General features: G+C 38.6%; 1 protein-coding gene across 3 annotated transcripts in view; it reads right to left on the reverse strand.

The window, feature by feature from the left end:
- The window catches only part of dennd5a (DENN/MADD domain containing 5A), a 163,407-nt gene that overhangs the window by 16,465 nt on the left and 125,132 nt on the right, over window positions 1-21,810 (reverse strand). For all 3 annotated transcript variants that reach the window (XM_072272607.1, XM_072272605.1, XM_072272606.1), the window contains 4 exons: window positions 12,061-12,189; window positions 6,388-6,509; window positions 2,476-2,621; window positions 1,664-1,782 (listed from right to left, as the gene is read on the reverse strand). In XM_072272607.1, coding sequence (XP_072128708.1) covers window positions 1,664-1,782; window positions 2,476-2,621; window positions 6,388-6,509; window positions 12,061-12,189 — 516 coding nt within the window. The remainder of the gene's footprint in view (window positions 1-1,663; window positions 1,783-2,475; window positions 2,622-6,387; window positions 6,510-12,060; window positions 12,190-21,810) is intronic.

The following is a 21,810-nucleotide window of genomic DNA, read 5'->3' on the forward strand; positions in this document are numbered from 1 at the left end:
ACAATATGCAGCACTGATTGTGCACTGCCCTTTTGCCAAGAGACAAATTTTCAACAGAATTGCTTTTGCTCACAATCAAAGGACTCGCATTAGTTCCTCTGGAAGATGCATCCCATTGTGTCAATAAGCACTAGTAAATGCATAATGGCACATTTCTAAACAAAATAACATTAATCTCATCATCTTCATAAACAATTGATATTCCTGGTCCTGCAAGCCAATCATAGATGGCAAAAAGTAATAAAAAATTCAATGGTAGGAGTGCTATCGTGACTACCAGCATTACCACTCTAAAACGGGCAGTTCAACATATCAAAATAAAAACAGAAAATGATGAAATCCCTCAAGTCAGCCAGTTTCTGCAGAAAAAGAGAAAAAGCTAAACATTTCAGTTCTGGGATCCTTCTTCAGAACTGTGAAAAGGAGAGAACAATTTAGTTTTTATGCAGCAGGAAGGTGTGACAGGAATAGGGAGGACAAAAGGAATTTATAAAGGATAACGAAAAGATAGCTTTATTTGTCACATCTACATCAAAATATACAAGGAAATGCATCATTTAGGTCAACAACCAACACAGTCTGAGGATGGGCTGGGGGCAGCCCACAAGTGTTGCCATGTTTGCAGTGCCAACATAACATGCCCACAAGTTACTAACCCTAGCCGACATCTCTTTGGAATGTGGAAGGAAACCACAGCACCATAGGAATCTCAAATTGTGCCAGTCACTTTTCTGCCATGGTCCCTGATAAGATGAGACTTAATATGGTAGTTAACTAGCAGTTGTAACTAGATCAAGGTTCATTGCATGTGTAATATCTTGTGTACACGTTGATTATGGACATGCCCAGCAGTACACACTGCACTGACCCAAAATGAGGAATGGCAGAAATGGCCAGTTCCAGACAGAGAAAGGGTGAGCTACCTAAAGCAGAAGAATGCGATGTCAAGTCCTGAAGGTTATAATATACCCAGACAGAAGGTTAAACGTTCCTTGGGTTGGTGTTGCAGCAATGCAGTAGGCCAGAGGGAGAAAAGGTCAGAGTGGGAGTGGAATGGAGAACTAACGTGGCAGGTCATAAGATGATGGATGGATTGAATGTAGGTGCTCTGCAAAACTACCACCCAATTTGCATTTGGTTTCCCCACTGCAGAGGAACACACATTGTGAACATCAAATGCAGCACACTAGATTGGAAGTGCGAGTGAATTTTCTGTTTCATCTGGAAGGACTGTTTGGTCCTCTAGACATTGGGAATCCAGAGTTTAAAAAAGACAGTGTTACATATTCTGTGGTTGCATGAGACTGGTAGCTAAAGAGCAGAGCAGCGAGCTGCAGAGGGAGTGATCCTTTTAAAATGCCTCAAGGAGAGAGGCAAACGAGTCTGAAGGTGAAATTGTACAAGATTCATCATATCCAATTTTAGCAACACTTTGGAGCTTTGTTCAATTTGCTAGAGATAGCCAAGGTGTTCTAGCTTGGTAGGCATCTTCTCTCCCTGCACTACCACCATCTAAAGGGCAGCAGGGAAGACAGAATCTATATCCTGGGCTAATGGAAGGAATAGACAGGGACCACCTAAAAAACTATGTTTACTTCTTACTGGCACAGCTTTAATCTTACAAAACTATGAAAACTATTTCTTTTAATTTAAAAATACTCACTTATATGCATGACCTGTTATTTCATTCCGAACCACAACATAGTCCACAAGCCACTTGGCATACAACCCCGAGTTATCATGACCAATGAGCACTGTTGTAAGTTTTCCCAAGTTCTGACACTACAAGGAGAAAAAAAAGCACAGAAGAATAACAGATGGTATTTATTGTTTTATCGGGCAAGGAATCCATCATTTGGGCTACAACATGGAAAAGTATTTTATTGGAATTAATACGTTTTCCCCAACTTGCATAACTGTTGCTTTAACTTTAAGCCAAATCAGAGAGCTGCAAAATGCATCATTCATACAGTAAGAGTAAGAGGAAAAGAAAATCTTTAACTGAAGATTATATTTCTGTTTGAAATACTGAGCCAACACACACTCCACAGTCTGTTTACTTTCCAGCTGTAAGGGAAATGTCTGATGACTGGCTGGCCGTCTGGTAACGCTGCGCGCGCACACGCACACACACACACACACACACACACACACATGGTATGCTCTACTCATTTGAGACTGTAATCCCTGCTCTTAGACACAATGTGGGGAAACATTCTCTCTGCACATGCCCTGTCATAGTCTATAACAACTTGGCAAGTTCCAATGACTTCTCGTTTTTCTAAACCCTAAAGAATACAGGCCAAACCCACTCAATCTCCCATCTTACAACAAACCTGCCATCCCAGGAATCTGTCCAGCTATACTTCCGCAATGCTCTTCCCCTGGAGGTGAAAATCCCCTGATGTAATGGTTTTGCAATGACAGTTTTAAAGAAGCCAAATCAATATTTAATGAGTTACATTGTGTACTAACCTCAAATGTCATTTCAAGGCTACTTTTGGGTATTTGTAGGATACCCGTCTCTCCCAGCTCTCCTGATATACAGATCCAGGGATTTGCTGTAAACATGGAGCCTCCTAGCTTCTTACTAGGAATGACCAGCACATGGTATGGAATCACTGTCAACATGAAACACACAAGTTACATGTAACAACCTACATACAGTATTCTTACATTCTATAAAGTGAAATATTTATTTCTGTTTTGCCTGGATAATGGCCAAAAAATGCAGTCACTATAAAAACAAGTTTAAGGACATTTAACTGGTATTAATTTTGAAATCTCCCAGCAACTCATAGCAAAGAAGATTCCCTTGAACTACAAACTAAACATCTTGCTGGGCAATCACACTCTTTTTTTAATGCATGACTTCATTAAATAGTAGCAAGCCTTCAGCAACTCGAAGGCTTTCAACGGTTGTGTGTTACCTGTCAATTAAAATAGCTGTAAGAAATTAGGACTGGCTATTACCAACATGCCTATTTACTAAGATTTACAATCTTGCAAAAATAAACTACTTTAGTACAAGTTGGGGTAACTTCAGTAGCTGCTGTATTTCTAAAGATAGCAAGTATTTTTTTTTTAAAAAGAAGTCTGTGATTTCCTTCCTTTGTGGATTTCCAGTTACTTTTTTTTTCTTGGTTTCTTCCTGCAATAAATGAATGATCTGACATTCTCTCATTCTTGTCCTTCAGCCACATTGACCAAGGTTTTCTCATCCTACTCTGAGGTCTGGGAGAACAGTGTTTCAAGATCAAGGATGAGAGGAGAAACCTCATCAAATAGCAAAATTGCTCGACTCCAGCAAATAGAGGATCAAAAAAACAGCATTTAAAAAATATGAACACCAGAGATTTAACTCTTTTGAAGCCTTTTCATAATCCCAGTGGAGATATTTGCCTTCAATTCTTTTAATTTTGGTACTTCAAAGCAATATATATATACATATTTTTTCAGATTAGCATTTAACATTTCTTAAATAGATGAAAACAGTTTTACTGCATGACAATAACAAAGACGGAAGAAATTCTGCTTAAAAATTATTAATTGCTTCGTCATTACATGGTCATTTATAACTGAAAAATCTGTTGATTAGAAGAACATTAAATATGTACAGTGGATTCTGGTCAATTGAGACACATCGAAACCTGTCCATTTTGGCCCAACTAGATGGCTGCCCAATTAGCCAAAGTTTCATGGAAACAGTTGAAAAGGTATCAAAAAAAAAAAAGACAAACTGAGTCTCAAATTATGTATTTAAATGAAATACAGAATAAATCAGAACAGTACCAATGGTACTAAGTACTATAAAACTGTGTATTAGTTCTTAATGGATATCGACGGAGGAACTCATCCAGTGCACACAAATGTACAAAATCAGTGCAGACACCTAGTACAGATAATGGACTGCCTTCTTACAATACTATCTACGATTGCATCTTCCAATTTTCATTTCTCATTGCAACTTCTAGATGATCATCAATATCTTCCAAATTCTTCCTAGTTCCTAACTTGCTTAAGTAATGAAATAATTTAATTTTCACTGGTTCAGGCATCTCCAAGCCTGAATGTTCAAAACCACAGTGAGCAAAACAGTTCTAAACGGTCGCACTGCTTATTTATTGCCAATTATCAGTGTCAAAAATCACTGCTTTTTGCACACAAACACACGCAACTGACACTACTTAAAAACTGTTTGCTGTAGGCACAATGTAGTGTCTAATGGCCACACTAATAGCGCGCTTGTCTGAACCTCTTCGGCAAGTCTCCTGCCTCAATTGAGCAGCACAGACTCCCAAATAAACAAGGGGAATCCTGACTATTTTGTGATTTGTTTTTGTTAAGAGGTTGTCCCAAATAATTGCTGCGCCCGGTTAACTGATGGACAAATTAACAGGAATCCACTGTAGTACACTTCCACAGGTATTCGTCATATTTAGTTCGATATGATTCGCAGATAAGAGCATAAATTTTTGTAATTAATCTGGATCCCAGATGCTTACAGATCTACCTTGGGAATTAGAGCATGGTGTTTATTAGCGTATCAGGTAGTAAGCTGACTGCAACCTGATTGTTAGATTCCATTGCAACAATGTGCCTCACTAAAAACACTGTGTAGTGCAATATTAAGTAAAGCATGACAGATCTCGAGGTTTATAAATAAAAGCACTCCAGTTTTATAGTCATCTGCTCTTGCATTCAGCAGATTCATTCAAAAAACAATTACCAAAAATATAAAGCTAATCTTGTTATGCAATTAAGTGTATTGAATTTACTTTATTTCTTACATCCTTCACATACATGAGTAAAAATCTTCACGTTACGTCTCCGCCTGAATGTAAAATTTATAGTAATTTATAATGAACAGTATGTACAACAGGACAGTCATTATGGGATAGAAATACAATTGTATCAGCCTGAATTAATCAGTCTGATGGCCTAGTGGAAGAAGCTGTCCCGGAGCCTGTTGGTCCTGGCTTTTATGCTGTGGTACCGTTTCCCGGGTGGTAGCAGCTGGAACAGTTGGTGGCTGAGGGGACTCGGGTCCCCAATGATCCTTTGGGCCCTTTTTACAAACCTGTCTTTGTAAATATTCTGAATAGTGGAAAGTTCACATCTACAGATGCACTGGGCTGTCCGCACCACTCTCTGCAGAGTCCTGCAATTGAGGGAAGTACAGTTCCCATACTAGGCAGTGATGCAGCCAGTCAGGATGCTCTCATTGGTGCCCCTGTAGAAAGTCCTTAGGATTTGGGGACTCATGCTGAACCTCTTCAACCAACTGAAGTGAGAGGTGCTGTTGTGCTTTTTTCACCACACAGCCAGTATCTACAGACCAAATGAGGTCCTAGGTGATGTGTATACCAAAGAACTTAAAGTTATTCACCCTCTCAACCCCAGATCCATTGATGTCAACAGGGGTTAGCCCATCTCCATTCCTCCCATAGTCCACAACCGGCTCCTTTGTCCTTGCGACATTGAGGGAGAGGTTGTTTTCTTTATACCATTGTGTCAGAGTGATGACTTTGTAAACTGGAGTGCTTTTATTTATAAACCTTGAGATCTGTCTTTACTTAACATTGCACTGCACTGTGTTTTTAGTGATGCACATTGTAATAAGCGTTTCAATGTAAACTAACAATCATGTTGCAGCATTTACCACTAAAATGGGGCTGAAACAGAACAGAAAACAAAAATATGACTAAATCTGAACATTCCAAATATCTCATTTTAGTAAAAAGGCATTATTTAAATTCATATGTTCTGCTGTTGGATGGTAGCAATTATTAGAAAGGTTTTCCAAGTAAACTGCTGGAAGTCTCCTACAAGAAACGGTTTCTAACATCATTGACATTTGAAACGCTGAGGAATGTGTGGATTGGTGCTAAAGGTGCAAAACCTCTTCATGAACTCCAGGTGGCCTGAACTCTGAGTAAACTTGATGATTTCTTTTGCTTCAAAATTTATTGCAAGCTTTCACCAGCACATTTCTTTTTCCTACATTGGTGCAGATGATACAAACAGTAATAACTTTAAAATTACTGAATCGATACACATGTTATGCAGATGTAAAGGCATGAACCATAAGTAAGTTGCAATTACAGACTGCCCCCAGATTTCAGCAGTTTTCTCTTCCTGTGAATGTTCAGGACCTGGCAAGTTTACAAGTTAAAAATGTACCTACAAACTAAGTTCCCATATGGCACACAATTCCTGCAGTCCCATGGCAGCTGGCAAATCCATTCTGCCAGTCTCCCAAAAGCTTGTTCTTATGTATGTGCCACACACCAGTCAGGCATTTATAATGTGGGGAGCACCTGTACTGTTAAATCTCCATGCATCCACTCAATAGCTTATCATTTTAGCATATCGACATTCACTTACTGATTGTTGTAAATGCATTAGTAAAGCAGAAGTAATCCACTGCGTTGAATGAAAGGAGGTGGTACAGGAATTGTTCCTTCTCATCATCGCAGCGAAGGAAGGCATAACGTTTATAAAGTTTTCTAAAATTAAAACAGAAGTTACATTTCATAAAATCTTTAAGGAAATAACAGAAGGATAATTTATAAGTTTGTCAAAGTGTTACCAATGTTTCAAAATTCTGTAAACCCAACTAAATGCATTTGCACCTTTCCTATTAAAGGTCACGTGCAACAAAGTGTTATGACAGTGTACCAAGAGACACAGATATACAGCGAGGTGAACAATTGATTAAAGGCAGGCAATACTCAATATTCACAGCAAAATAACTTTCAAATAAAATTGATAGACCAAATATAATCACCAAGCTTAAATCTGATACTTTTTATAAACATTACTGGGGTAAAATACTGGAAATATGTGCATATAAAAGAGAAATCTGATCTTTTTCATTAAAATACTAAATCAGGCAGGTGGCTGGAGAAATCCACCATACTAAAAGACTTTCTTTGGCCTAAAAAGGCATGAAAAATAAATAATTAATTTATTGGAAACAAAAATTAAAGCTTGGTCACAGACCCAAAACTTCAATGGTTTCTCTTTCCACAGATTTTGTTTCCACCCCCCCAACATTTTCCGCTTTTGTTTGAGACTACCAACATGGAAGAGAATAACCTACAAGGTTAAGGATCTTGATACTCTATTCCTTAGAGTTCTTTGGAATGAATGCTGCTCTCACTAAAATGTACAAGATCTGTTGGAGCACATGGAAGGGAACACCGTACAGGGTTAATACTGAGAGTAATGTTTCCTCTTGTAGAAGAGTCCAGAGACAGATGAAGGAGGAAGATTTTTCTGAGGTTGACATCTTTGGAACTCTTTGCTGCAGTGAGGCTGTGGGGGCAGAATCCTTGTGCATCCTTAAAGCTGAAATGCAGAGATCTTGAAAGGTAAGGGAACTAAAGTTAAATGGAAAGGCCAAGAAATCGACTGATGTGTCTTTCTGAAAGGCAAAGTAAACTTGAGAGATGAACTGGCCTGTTCCTACCTCCCACTGCTGTATACAATAGGTGAAGTGGTGTTTGATGTGATCCCCACCTTAACTTACTCAGAGGAAATAGAAAAGGGACTTCTCTGAGCTCATACAAACCTTATGTTGATGGTGCTCTTTTCAAGATCAGGTCAAAGACACCAAATTTATATGTAGTGATCTACCATAGAGCAAACATAACTGGTGCAATCACGGTCGGCCACTTCATCACCCAGAGCCACCAGAATCAAGTTTTCCAGTTTTAAATTAATCAATGAGGGACTTCTTTGTTTAAAAAGAAGTAGTACTGTGCAAAAATTCAACACTGAATTATTTACTTACATTAACATGTTTAACCATTAATTGTTTTCAGCAGTGCAATAGAAAGCGTTCAGTTTAGTTTACTTGTTGGCTACTTTAATACAGTAATAGGACAACTGCAAACTTTAAGAGTACAATTGGCCATCTTCATCTTATGATGTTTGAGCTATCATCAGACAAAATTTGAATTTATTGGTAAGAGATAACTCTCAGGTAGTGAGAGAACTGGAAATGGAAGAAACCAGGGTAGTGTAGTGTTTAGTTGAGTTTATCTTAAGGTTTAATTCTCACTCAGATGGAAATGATATCAGGAATTAAATGATAAATGTATAGAAATACAAGCCTGTCATGTGTTATATCATTGAAATGGGATGAAATGGAGACTTTGCATAATCTAGAACGGCCAAATGAATGGTAAGTGTTTCTCACTGTTTACAGTAAATCACTAAAGCTACCTTCTGCATATTCTTGCAGGTGTTTACGCAACAGGACAAGCCAGTCTTTCAAGAACGTACGTAGGTGACAAGCCATCAGGATAGCATTGTGTGATAATGGTGATATCTTAGAGGAAGCCAACCATAAAAGCAAAACCATTGCACCGAAGACTTAAAGGTTGCTGGTGAAAACTGAGGTTAAGATTGTGTATCAATTGCAAACAAAATCCATTAAATCCATAAAAGACCTAGAATGGAAATTTTGTGATGTATTATTTTCTAGATTCATGTGTAATTATTTCAAATATTGACTGCTGTTAAATACCAGTTAAATCAATATTAATTCTTAACCCTATTATTTTGTACCAGCAAACACAAACCAATGGACAGAGCTATGGAAATTAATTTCCCAGGCAGCTTTTTCTCCAATTATGCGTTGGCAAAAACTGTTTGTGCTTGCATAACAGAACAGATTTCGATTGGCATGTGGCATTTTTGTGTTCTGCAGGTCCTCTTCTGGCCAATTCCCACACTTCTGCTAATGTACAAATTGCTTTAACGCACTGTGTTTCCTCCAATTTTGGTTTCAATAGCCAAGTTGATATGATTTGCTTTACAATAGACAGAATAACAATTTACCATCCCTCAAGTGGATCTACAAGTACTGATGTATTCTGACAAGCAAACAAACTTGAATATTCAAGAAAACAAGGTTTCAACATTACAGAATACCATCTTGCTTACGATATAGAGAAATACAGTCCTAACACAGCCACATTCTATTGTTTTTTTTGGAAACAGAAACTTTTCTCCCCATTCCTCAAGACTTTTTAGTTAACAATAGCCTCTCATTTAAAATTAAATTAACCCAGCAACAATTGCCAGTTATTCAACAGAGTTACAACTTCCACCACCCTCTTAAACTTCTTGTGCTTCATACCCAAATTCCTTGGCTCTAAACTTTTGACTGCAACCCCTAAGCACCAACACCCCAATCATGGGAAAAGGAGGCAAGGAGAAACAGTCAGTTAATTCAATTCATGGTCCACACTGCATTAAAACTCCCCCTACCCTTTTCATTTGCATTTTCTTTTACTGTAATTTAATCCTTGAGACCTAGGTATCATTCTTCACTGAAATGCCCCCAAGGCCAATATATCAATCTCAACATGATTGCCTTAAATCTAACCTTTTCTTAATACCTCATTCTCCTGCCTCCTGGTTTCTCAGTAATTAAGACAGAGACCTTCTACTCTGTTGTGCTGATACTCATCTCTTCTCCTTTATGCCTCATTCCCAATGTCCCCCTCACCTCATCCTAAGTCTGACAGCTTGTCTCCTTGAATACTAACAATCCTCTCTCACAAATCTAAAATCATCATCCCAATGTTCAAAACAAAAAAAGCTTTCTGTAACGTTTTATGCTGTCTCCAAGTTGTGTTGAGTTCAGCAGAGATTCAGACTTGATATCAAATGTCAGGGATAAGGCCACCTATTTCTACCATCATAATAAGCTCACTACAGAAAATCTGCAGATGCTGGAAATCTAAGCAACACACACAAATGCTGGAGGAACTCAGCAGGTCAGGCAGCATCTATAGAGGAAAAAATACAGTCGACATTTTGGGCTGAGACCTTTCGGCAGACATAACAAGCTCCATTCTTTAGCTCAGAGGCTACCAAAGCCCTCATCAATCCTGAAAGTCCATTCCAAATGCCCCATCGAAGTAATCAAGAACAATTTCACTCATATTTGCCAATGTACACTGGCTCATGTTTGAACATCAGCTTGATTTTAAACTTCTCATCCTTGTTTACAGATCCTTCCATGGATCTTGTCTCTCCTAGTTTTTTTTACTCTTCCCTAGCCTTACAATCCTCAGTTATCTTTCCTTTGCTTTTGGCCTCTTCAGCATCCTTGAATTTAAATCACTCCACAGCTGGAGTGGCCAAGGTCCTGAAGCTCTGGGAATGGCAATCTAAATGTCCTCACAATTCTGTTTCCTCCTTCAGCATATGTCTTTATACCTATTTACCTCCTTGACCTTGTCTGACCAACAGTTCCAACATTGACTTAAGTAGCTCAATATTAATTCTTTTGGCTAGGATATCTGACCTACTGACTGACAGTTTCTGTTATGAAAGTTGGCACACATCTTTTCAGGCCAGATAACTGGACTCCATCCCTGATTGCTGAGTTGGGAACCTTCCCAGCATATCACACAAAATGCTGAAGGAACTCAGCAGGTCAGACAGCAAACATGGAGAGGAATAAACAGTTGACAATTCTGGCTTCTTCCCCTTTCCTTTCCCACCTCAGTGGCCCAAGACATCCTTTGTTAATTCCTCTCCATAGATGCCGAGTTCCTCCAAGATTTTGTGTGCGTTGCTCTGGATTTCCAGCATCTTATGCTCTGAGCCAATCCCTCCCAGTCCCAGTTGCTTGCCAGTCCCTCTCAGCACAGCTGGAAGCTAGGAAGTTCCTAGTTTCTACATCAGCAGGATGACCTCTGCTGCCAGTAATCCATGGTCCACTGAAACTATTCTGTACTCCTGAACTGCTGATCTCTGCCGAGGTAAGGAGCAGTTCACGCTGGGAACCTGGGGAGTGCAGAGGAATAGAAGGCAAGAGCAAAATGCACCGAACCAAGATCATCACAATCAAACCAAGTATGGTGGTCTGTGATGTATCACAAGTGCTCAAGTCAAATCCAAGCTGCCCAACATCTTGTAACTGAAGTAAGGCTTCTCATGTGCTTGTTATTAGAAGCCCAAACCAGCGCATTTGTCTTCTGTTCATGTCTATGGAGATGCAAGTTGCTTTGGAATATTCTCTCACTAGCAGATCCATCTGGGGCCTGGGTCACATTCAGGAACTGATCCTTATAAAGATGAATGATTGGGGTGCCATGGTAGTGTAGTGATTAGTGAGACATTATTACAGCTCGGGGCATTGGAGTTCAGAGATCAATCCAAGTGCCTCAATAAGGAGTTTGTACATTCACCCCATGACCACGTGGGTTTCCTCCAGGTACTCCAGTTTCCTCCCACAGTCTAAAGATGGACAGGCTAGCAGGCTAATTGATCGTTGTAAACAGTCCTGTGGCTTAGTTGGTGTTAACTAGGCAAGTTGCTATGTAGCCTGGCTCATTCGGCTGGGAGGGCCCATCCTGCGCTGCATCTCTAAATCGAAATAAATTGTGACCATCATATCTGATCTGCAGCACTGCGTTGGACTTCGAAAGGGCAGTACAACCATTATTCATCCTTCACCAGCCGCTGTTTCAGCATTTCAGTCAGTGAGACAAACAAATACTCTGCCTAGAAATAAACAGACTGTTGATCAGGAAATTGGGAATTTGGAAAATGTGCACACATAAAAGTGGGCCAAGCTTAGCATCACTGAATCTGCATAACAGGGTTAGATTGCTCATCTGTAATGTTGCCGGGAGCTTAGACATTTACATCCATCCGGTCACTTTTAGTTTATGCTGGACTGAATAAAACAACACTGGTACGCATCTTCCCCAGCATGCAACATTTCATTGCCACTGTTATCCTTCAAAGGTAAGGAATAGGGAGTTTCAGACAGACTCATTTTATTAACTATGTCTTCAGCTCAGCTATTAACTCAAGGAGGACTATTTAATTATAATGCAATTCTCACAGTTCCCAGTATGCTATCAAAAATATTATCTGAAGACTATTCAAAGCCATTGTGATTTTTTTTAATAAATTGTATTTGTAAACTTGGATACAAAAGAAAATGTTAGAGTTCAAATTCCACATAACCATTCAAATATGGTGGATAGAGTGTAAATTACAATTATATTACACTGTATTCCTTACTTTGTTAACTCGTGGTCTGAAAGCAACTGCTTGAGATGTCTAGACAGCAATTTCTTTTCCATTGAAAGTCGTACCCATGCTCGAGCTTTTCCCACATCAGTTTTGATCTCACCAATATTCTGTATATGCCTATAATAAAAACACATTCAGACAATAAGGCAACCCATACCAGTTGAACTTGACACAACAGTCTAATTTTGTGATCTTTAGCCGTTTGGCTAGGAATTCTTATTGTATATTCTACAAAATAGATCAATTACTGGGCAGGGGGGCTGCTGATATATAAAAACTCATGCAATGTATGAAAAAATGACAATTTTTTTTAAAGTGTTAAAAATAACTTTAAAGGATGTGCAGTAATTGTGAATAAAGACAAGCTAATTGGATACATTGTAATTCCTGATAAATTACATTATTTGCTCATGTAAAGATTCTAGTTTTAAAGAATTCAACAAATTATCAAATTTTCCTAGACCACTGCATCAATTCATCATTTCATGCACAAGGTTTTTTTAAAAACTGTCCATTTGGAATTGTGGCATGGGACTCACTATTCTCCCATTATAGTAGATAAATTGTAAATATCTTAGCATCAATAACTATGATATCTGATATTTTAAAAATCATTAACTAACTGCTCCATTGATTTTGTTTCATTCAGTCAATTCTCACTCACGCCATCAGCACTAATCAATACAGTGATTAAAGACATGAACATGTATATTAACATGGAGACCCATGTACAGCACTATTTTTGCTAAAGAAAACTATCAACATTTGTTTTGGATTAAAAACAAAGTGCTAGGAATAGTCATTTTCTTCGGGTCAGTTTCTTCGGAAGAGAAACAGTAAGCATTCAGATTCAGTTATCGTTCAACATGATCTGTTCTCTCTCCACAAACGTTACCTCACGAGTATTTCTGGTATTTTGTGTTTTTTTTTTAACTTCAGATTTCCAATATATGCAGATTTTACTTATCATTTATTTTAGCTCTGTTATTAATTGATTTCTACTTCAGACTGCAGAATGTTTCTCAGTGATCAGTGCATCAATCACCAACTTCCACAATCACCTTGCAGTTTTATCTGGTCAAGCATTAAATCTTTTCAAGTCACATTTTAACCAGATCTCATGGTTCCTGCACCATCTGAGTGAACACATATCAAGCCTTTTATGTAGTTTTTACAAAGTAATTATAGGGATCCATTAAAAATATCTACAACTCTGTGAAAGAAAAAGTAGTAAACTAAGATTCAAGGCTAGAGTCCACAAGCTCCATTGCCGAGACAATTCCAGTTTGGGTAATTCTGGAGTCCACAAGCTCCGTTGTTGAGACAATTCCAGTTTGGGCAATTCCCAAGTCCACAAGCTCCATTGTTGAGACAATTCCAGTTTGGGCAATTCCCGAGTCCACAAGCTCCATTGCCGAGATAATTCCAGAGTCCACAAGCTCCAATGATGAGACAATTCCAGTTTGGGCAATTCCCGAGTCCACAAGCTCCATTGCCAAGACAATTCTGGTTTGGTCAATTCCCGAGTCCACAAGCTCCATTGCCGAGATAATTCCAGAGTCCACAAGCTCCATTGCCAAGACAATTCTGGTCTGGTCAATTCCCGAGTCCACAAGCTCCATTGTTGAGACAATTCCGGTTTGGGCAATTCCGGAGTCTACAAGCTCTATTGCCGAGACAATTCTGGAGCCCACAAGCTCCATTGCCGAGACAATTCCAGTGTGTGCTTGTTGCAAAATCTAAATTAACTTAATTGTAATTTCTGACAGCAATTTCCCTTGGAACAATCTTGGTGGCTGCTGAATATTAACAACTTATTATTTCCAAAATCTAATGCTATACGAAGAACATTCTGTTCTTCTCCAACTTCTGGCAAGGCTTGCTTATCATCGTAAACAATTTGCCAAATGCTCCCAATTTTAAAATGCAACAATCTTTAATATCATTTTCTTAGCTTTTCCCATTCGAGATAATTTACATATATGCTTATTGTATGCCACTCACATTTGCATTTAGAGAGAATATTTTTGCTATTCTATCATTTTCTTCTGGAAGCTCAATTCCTTTTTTAAGCCTCTCCTTCTTTGTTCACTTATCCTGTCCTTCTTAAAGAAAACCCACACTTAAAGATAATCCATGGCTTAACCATTTAGGGAAAGAAATGAAATGCAAATCAATTGACTGACACTGGAAAAAAACCTGACATCACCAATACTTCCAATCCTTAAAAATGGGAAATGATTGCTGGATAACAGGATGGCCCTGGAATGGAAAGTCCGGATCCAACTGGCTATTATTTATATCTCTGTAAGTTTAATGTTAACTCAGTTAGAAATAATGAAGAACTCTGAGGTAATTGTATTTGCTGCCTTTAAATGCACTTTCTTCACTTTAATGTCAGAATACTACCAAGATTAAAATATTAAATTGATGTGAGCAAAAAAAAACCTGAGCTATCAACTTTTAGTAACATAAAAATGCTTTTATTCTCAACATTGTCTCCCCTCATCTCCTAGAACTATTGTTTCCTTATTAAACTTAAACAGTAAATGTTAGCAAGCAATATAATTATGGCAACAGTACAGGCAAAACACGATAACATCTACATAGATAGAATCTTTAATAAGGATTGTTGGATAAAATTCAGGTTTCTACAGTCTCAGTCCTAGAAAGCTTGTCACCTTTATCACCAAGTGCAACTTAGATCAGGATCATTGCCCACAGTTAAATAACCTTAAAAAAAACTCATTGTCCAAACTTAGAGAAAAAAAGTGAAGGGTTATTTTGTTGCAGAAAAATGTGAAAATGTATTTTCTTTATAGCAGTGAAGGTCAAGAGGAAATTTAAAGGAGATGGTTAAACATCAAGCAGCTTTAGAATATGTTCCTATGGGCTGACAATTTCAAGAGAAATGACAAGAGAAACAGGTGAGTTTTGTTTCACATAGTAAGCCATTCTCATCTAAACTACTTGAAATGGAGATAAAATCCACAACTCTGAGGTTAGGAAGTGAAGTGGAACCAGTTAAAATTGTGCTTTCTTGAAAATGTCATGCAGTCAGATAGACTGACCCATCCTCCCTCTCACCAACATGAGAAAATCTGCAGATGCTGGAAATCCAAGCAACACACACACAAAATGCTGGAGGAACTCAGCAGGCCTGAGAGTATCCATGGAAAAGCGTACAGTCAACGTTTTGGGCCGAGATCCTCCTTCATCCTCCTCCTGTTGTGTTGCGTTCTTTCATCACAGCACAAATACCCCAAAAATCAAAACATTCTTAATTCAATTTGTATTCAGATGGAATATAACTAGGTCAGACAAATCTAGTAACTAGATATACTCTATTTGAATAGCAGAGATAGAAATTGGGCAACTGCCACATCTTCACGGATAATATTGTCTGCCTACTTATTGGAAAATGTTATTTGAATCCTTCCTCAATTCCTTAGATATTTTTATCATTCAGTTGATGAACTGCTGATCTATAATTCTCCCTTTGCTTATGCAGAGAAGCAAGATCAAAATAAAACACTGTAGCATGATAAGGAGCAAATTAATTGACGCCTTAGGCAAGCACTTGATCCTCTTTCATCATCTTCATTTCAAGAGACACTGAATTTCAAATGATTCATACTAAACAGGTTATTTTTCATTTCAAATTCTATCTGACACCATGTAATTTTGCCACTTATTCTCATGCAGTTGCAGGTTATTTTTTAAAAATCAGCCAAATAACTGCAGTGATTGACAGGGAGAGAGAAAAATGTGGCGAAGTTGAACACAAAGGGTGCTGTAGGGTCCATGTCCACAGTGGACAGAATGATGTAACTGGTGATTAACACCAGACAGCTGTGAGACAAGTGGAGTAAAAATCATCTCTGCACACAGCACAGCACATGAACTACATCCAAAGGAGTCCAGTTGCAAGTGACTGGTGCAGAAGGAGCTGAGATGTTTTTCATGCTGTGTAACACAACCTGTCTAATGACAGATGAACTTCAATGCAGGCTTGACATAATCATTCATGTACAGTGCACAGTGACTTGGATTTGGCACAAAACCTATACAGTGGGAAATACAAGCAATGCTTCTATTTTCTCCAACAGTTCCATTGTTGACAATACTCCCAATGGCCAGACTATATCAGATTACATTTGAGTGTGAAAATCCCTCAAGTCTTCTCCTCAGCAGTATGCAGCAAATCATCTTTCAGAGGGTGGGTTTGTAGAAACAGCAAGTGAACTGACTGTAATATTTAACATTTATAAACAGTAGTGCTTTTTAAAGTGGTATTGCTTAAAGACAGAAATACATTATTGGAAATAATCATGTCTGGCAGCTTTTCAGGAGAGTGGAAAAAGAATGAACATTTTATGTTGATGGCATTTCAATATTTATTATCAGGATCTTCCACTTAAAAATAAAATGGAGGGGCCACATAGATTTAACAGATTTGTTCTATCCAAGTGCTATACTATTTTGCTTTCCCAAATGGCTCTGAGACTAATCAATGAACACTACCAGCAAAATATTTATCCCGTGAGCAAGTAAACAAAAAGAAACTGAGACCATTAAATCTACAAAAAAGGCCAGGCTTACTTTTTAGTGAGATAATTGATCACTTCCACAGCAGCTGAGAGGCACTAAAAGTTTCATTCCTGGACAGATAAGAGTATAAAAATGGAAAAGACACATCAAACAAGTTTCCCATCACAAGTAGTAACTCCATATGGACAAGCATGTTTGTGGACAGGAGTGAAAGACACTCACAGGCTTAGCCTCTCCACCTGTGGAACCATTAAGATTGTGGACTGCTACATCGCCAACTGCAATGACTTATTTGCTTGTTCACATTCATTATTCATTTCTGATTGCTCCCGAAATGGGGCAATTAGGATTTGACCACATTGGTGGGTCTGGAGTCACATGTACAGCAGGTTAGATCTATATCCAATAATTTCACAGTTACCACAGTCACAAACCTCACAAGCAAGTTATGAATTCTTGGACAAAAAAAAAGGAACTGGACTCATGATCAGCAAAAAGAAGAAATTAGCAAAAAGTTGAAGAGAATTGCTCTCAGAAACAATCTCAATTTATAAACCTTTTTCCCAGATATATAAACTGTAAAAGAGAGACTAGAGTGGATAACTGACCATTGGAAAATGATGCTGGAGAGGTAGTAATGGAGGACAAAGTTAAAAAGTACTTTGCATCAGTCTTCACTGTGGCAGATACTAGTGGAAAGCCAGAAATGAGAATGTCAGGGGGCAAAAGTGGGTGTTACTGCTATTACAGAGGAGAAGGTGCTTGGGAAGCCGAACTGTAGATAGACAACTCACTTGGACCAGATGGACTACTGCGCAGGGTTCTGAAAGAGGTAACTGAAGAAATTATGGAGGCATTAGTAATGATTTTTCAAGAAATTGCTAGATTCTTCAATGGTTCAGGAGCACTGGAAAATTGCAACTGTCACTTCACTCTTAAAGTAGGTGGGGGGGGGGGGGAGGCAGAAGAAAGAAAATTATAGGCTAGCTAGCCTGACATTAGTGGCTGGAAAAATGTTGGAGCCTATCATTAAGGGTGAGGTTTTGGGGTAGTTGGAGCCACGTGATAGAAAAGGCCAAGGTCAGCATGAGACTTTTTTTTTAAAAAGATAGACCTTGCCTGAAAATATTTCTTGAGAATTCTTTAAAGAAATAATGGGCAGGATAAACAGAGGAGAGTTAGTGAATGTTGTTTATTTGAATTTCCAGAGGGTCTTTGATAAGGTGCTTAGCAAGATAAGAGCCCATGATATGACAAGAAATATACCAGCATGGATAGAAGATTGGCTGACTTGTAAGTGGCAAAGCATGGTAATAAAGGGGGCTTTTTCTGGTTGGCTGCCGGTGACTAGTGATGTGCCATAGGGGTCAATGTTGGAACCACTTCCTTTCATGTTATACATCAACGATCTGGATGAAGGAATTGATGGCTTTGCAGCCAAGTTTGCAGACAATATGAAGATAAGTGGAGGGGCAGATAGTTTGAGGAAGTAGGGTGTCTGCAAAAAGATTTAGACAGATTGGGAGAATGGGCATAGAAGTGGCAGTGTAGGGAAGTGCATGGTCATGCACTTTCATAGAAGGAACAAAGGTGTGGATTATTTTCTAAATGGGGGAGAAAACTCAAAAATCAGAGGTGCAAAGGGACTTGGGAATCTTCATGCAAGATTCTCTAAAGGTTAACTTGCAGGCTGAGTTGGTGGTGAGAAAGGTAATAGCAATGTTAGCATTCATTTCAAGAGGACTAGAATACAAAAGTAAAGGATGTAACGCTGAGGCTTTATAAGGCATTGGTCAGACTGCACTTGGGAGTATTGTGAGCAGTTTTGGGTCCCTTATCTAAGAAAAGATAGGCTGACATTGGAGAGAGTCCAAAGGAGATTCATAAGAATGAACCAAGGAATGAAACAGTTAACATCGGAGGAGGAGCGTTTGTTGGCTCTGAGCCTGTACTTGCTGTAGTTTGGAAGAATAGAGGGTGGGGGTGGGGTGGGGTGGGGGGGGGGGGAGAAAGAGAGAGAGAAGATCTCATTGAAACCTATTAAATGTTAAAAGGCCCAGACAGAATGGATGTGGAGAAGATGTTTTCTACAGTGGAGGAGTCTAGAACAGAAGGACATCCATTTAGAACAGAGATGAGGAGGAATTTCTTTAGCCAGAGAGTGGTGAATCTGTGGAATACACTGTCATAGACAGTTGTGGAGGCAAAGTCATTGGGTATATTTAAGATAGAGGTTGATAGGTCCTTGATTAATTCAGGTGTCAAAAGGTTACAGGAAGAAGGCAGGAGAATGGGGTTGAGAGGGACAATAAATCAACCATGGTGAAATAACAGACCAAAACTGATGGGCTGAATGGTGTAATTCTGCTCCTATGTCTTATGGTCTTAAATCCACTGGACACGTTAGCTGTTAACTGGGATTATCTGAATGTTTAAGGCTGCTTTTTGTTTTTATCTTACTGACTGAAATTATTACTTTTTAAAAGCTAAACTTAAAACACCAACCACATAAAATATTCACACTTGCTTGCTTTCATTTTAAAATCATACTAGAGCATTTCAAATAAAAGAGGCTCCTATTTTATGGCACTGAACACCCTGGCTGATATGGGGTGTGATGCTGTTTTCACATCTACTGGTGCAGAAATCAAATGCCAAGCATGTGGAAATATCAACAATGCCCAAACAAACACAGTAAGTGAAATTCAGAGTCTAAAATGACTTTACACAAACTCATTTCATGCATCACCTGATGGCTTTTATATGTCATAAAGTCTGAACTTGTCACAGGGACAGAGGTTCTTGTGGGATGATGAATTTTGGTAAAATAGTTTTCAGCTTAAAGTTTAAATATCTGAGTGATGTCCATGAATTGTTCCTATGTAGCAAATGCAGATCATTTGAAGGAAATGCTGCAGTAGAAAGTAAATTACTAAATTACATTTAAAGTTGTCCATTAATACATAAAATTGCCATCCATACACTATTCATACTTAGTTTGTTTTACAAAAATATACAATCTATTTGATGCATCATTACACACAGCTTTTGCAGTGTTTAATTAGTTTCACTTCTTCACCATGAAACTTAAAAAAATAATGCAGCTGGCTATATTAGCTTCAGAGACAGAGTATCTGTGTGAAGTGCTTGAGCAGAACTAGTCACCTGCTTTAAAAAAAAATGTTCACTTTGGAGGTTATGGCTGTACTTAAGCAGTTAACATTTGGAGTCAATCCAACACATACCAGAACCTGCCTGACAATGTTGAATCCAAATGTTCTTCACTCACAGAAGATAAAAATGGGCGCAGTTCTCCCTTTAACTCAGTACCATGGTTGATGGGAGTGGGCAGTTTAAATGGTTTTGGCATGGACTAGATGGGCTGAAGGGCATACATACACAGATGTATGTGTACATATAAAATACATACATGTTTATATATACCCACACATACATATACACAAGTTACAATAATAAATTAAAAAAATAAATAAGTGGTGCAAAAAGAGAAAAAAGGTGAGATCATTAACTGTTAACTGGGATTATCTGAATGTTTAAGGCTGCTTTTTGTTTTTATCTTGCTGACTGAAACTATTACTTTTTAAAAGCTAAACTTAAAACACCAACCACATAAAATATTCACACTTGCTTGCTTTCATTTTAAAATCATACTAGAGCAATTCAAATAAAAGAGGCTCCTATTTTATTGCACTGAACACTAAACACCCTGGCTGATATGGGGTGTGATGCTGTTTTCACATTTACTGGTGCAGAAATCAAATGCCAAGCATGTGGCGACCAGGAAGAAACTGACGACGACCAGGAAGAAACTGTTCTAAAACATTGAGTGTGCGTTTTCAGGCTCCTGTACCTCCTCCCTGATGATAGCAGTGCAAAGAGGGCATGTCCTGGACACTGCCTTTTTGAGGCATCTCCATTAGAGATGTTCTCGATGGTGGGGAGACTAGTGTCCATGAGTTCACAACCCTCTGCAGCTTTTTCCGATCTTGTGCATTGCTGCCTCCATACCACATGGTGGCGTAACTAGTCAGAATGCTCTCCAAGGTATATCTTTTGGAAATTCGTGACACCTGCTCAAACTCCTAATGAAATATAGCTGCTGGTGTGTGTTCCTCATAATTGCATCAATATGCTTGGCCCAGGCTAGATCCTCAGATGTTGACACCTTGGAACTTGAAACTGCTTATCCTTTCCAGTGCTGGCTCCTCGATGAGGACTGGTGTGTGTTCCCTCGACTTCCCTTCTCCGAAGTCCACAGTCAATTCCTTGGTCTTACTGACGTTGAGTGCAACATGGTTGTTGATGACACCACATCTCACTCCTCTGCACCTCCTCATCAACATCCCAGATTTTGCCAACAACATTTGTAGCATTAGCAAATTTATAGAATGAATTTGAGCCATGCTTAACAACACAGTCGTCAGTGTAGAAAGAGTAGAGCAGTGGGCTAAGCGTGCATACAAGAAAAATTACTATACAGTGGACTCTGTTTAATTGGAACACATCAGGACAAGTACATTTTGGGCCAATTAAGTGGCTGTCCTAATTAGCCAAAATTTCATGGAAATAGTTAAAAAGGTATAGAAAAGACAAACAGTACTTGAGTAACAAATTATATACTTAAACACAAATTAGAACACTATCAATACTATTATAATACTATAAAACTGTATTAGGTAATAGTTATTGACAGAGGAATTTATCCAGTGTATTTTGCCGTGTTCTTTTGATTGACTAAAATGAACAAAATCAGTGCATGCACCTAGTACAGATAATGGACAGCCTTCACACAATGCTTTTGATGATTGCGTCCACCAAATTTTCATTTTCATTCTAGCATTCAAGATGATTGTCAATACCTTTAAATTCTTCGTAGATCCTAACTTGAACTAGTGAAATTGTATGATCTCACCCTTGGCCATTTCTGGTATCTAAGCTTGAATGCTTGAAACTTCAGTGAGCTAAACAGTTCTGAATTGTCTTACTGCTTATTCCTCGCCAACTATCAGTGACAAAAATCACCACTTTTTGAAGACAAACACATGCACCTGGTGCTATTTAAACCCTGTTTGCTCCAAGCTCAGTGCAGTGTCTAACGGCCACACAAGTGGACACGGCTGACGTGGGTTAGAAATTGTTCAGCAACGGTCTCCTGTTCCATTTAGG

This window comes from Mobula birostris, chromosome 11, assembly GCF_030028105.1.
Source record: "Mobula birostris isolate sMobBir1 chromosome 11, sMobBir1.hap1, whole genome shotgun sequence".
Classification (NCBI taxonomy): Eukaryota; Metazoa; Chordata; class Chondrichthyes; order Myliobatiformes; family Myliobatidae; genus Mobula; species Mobula birostris.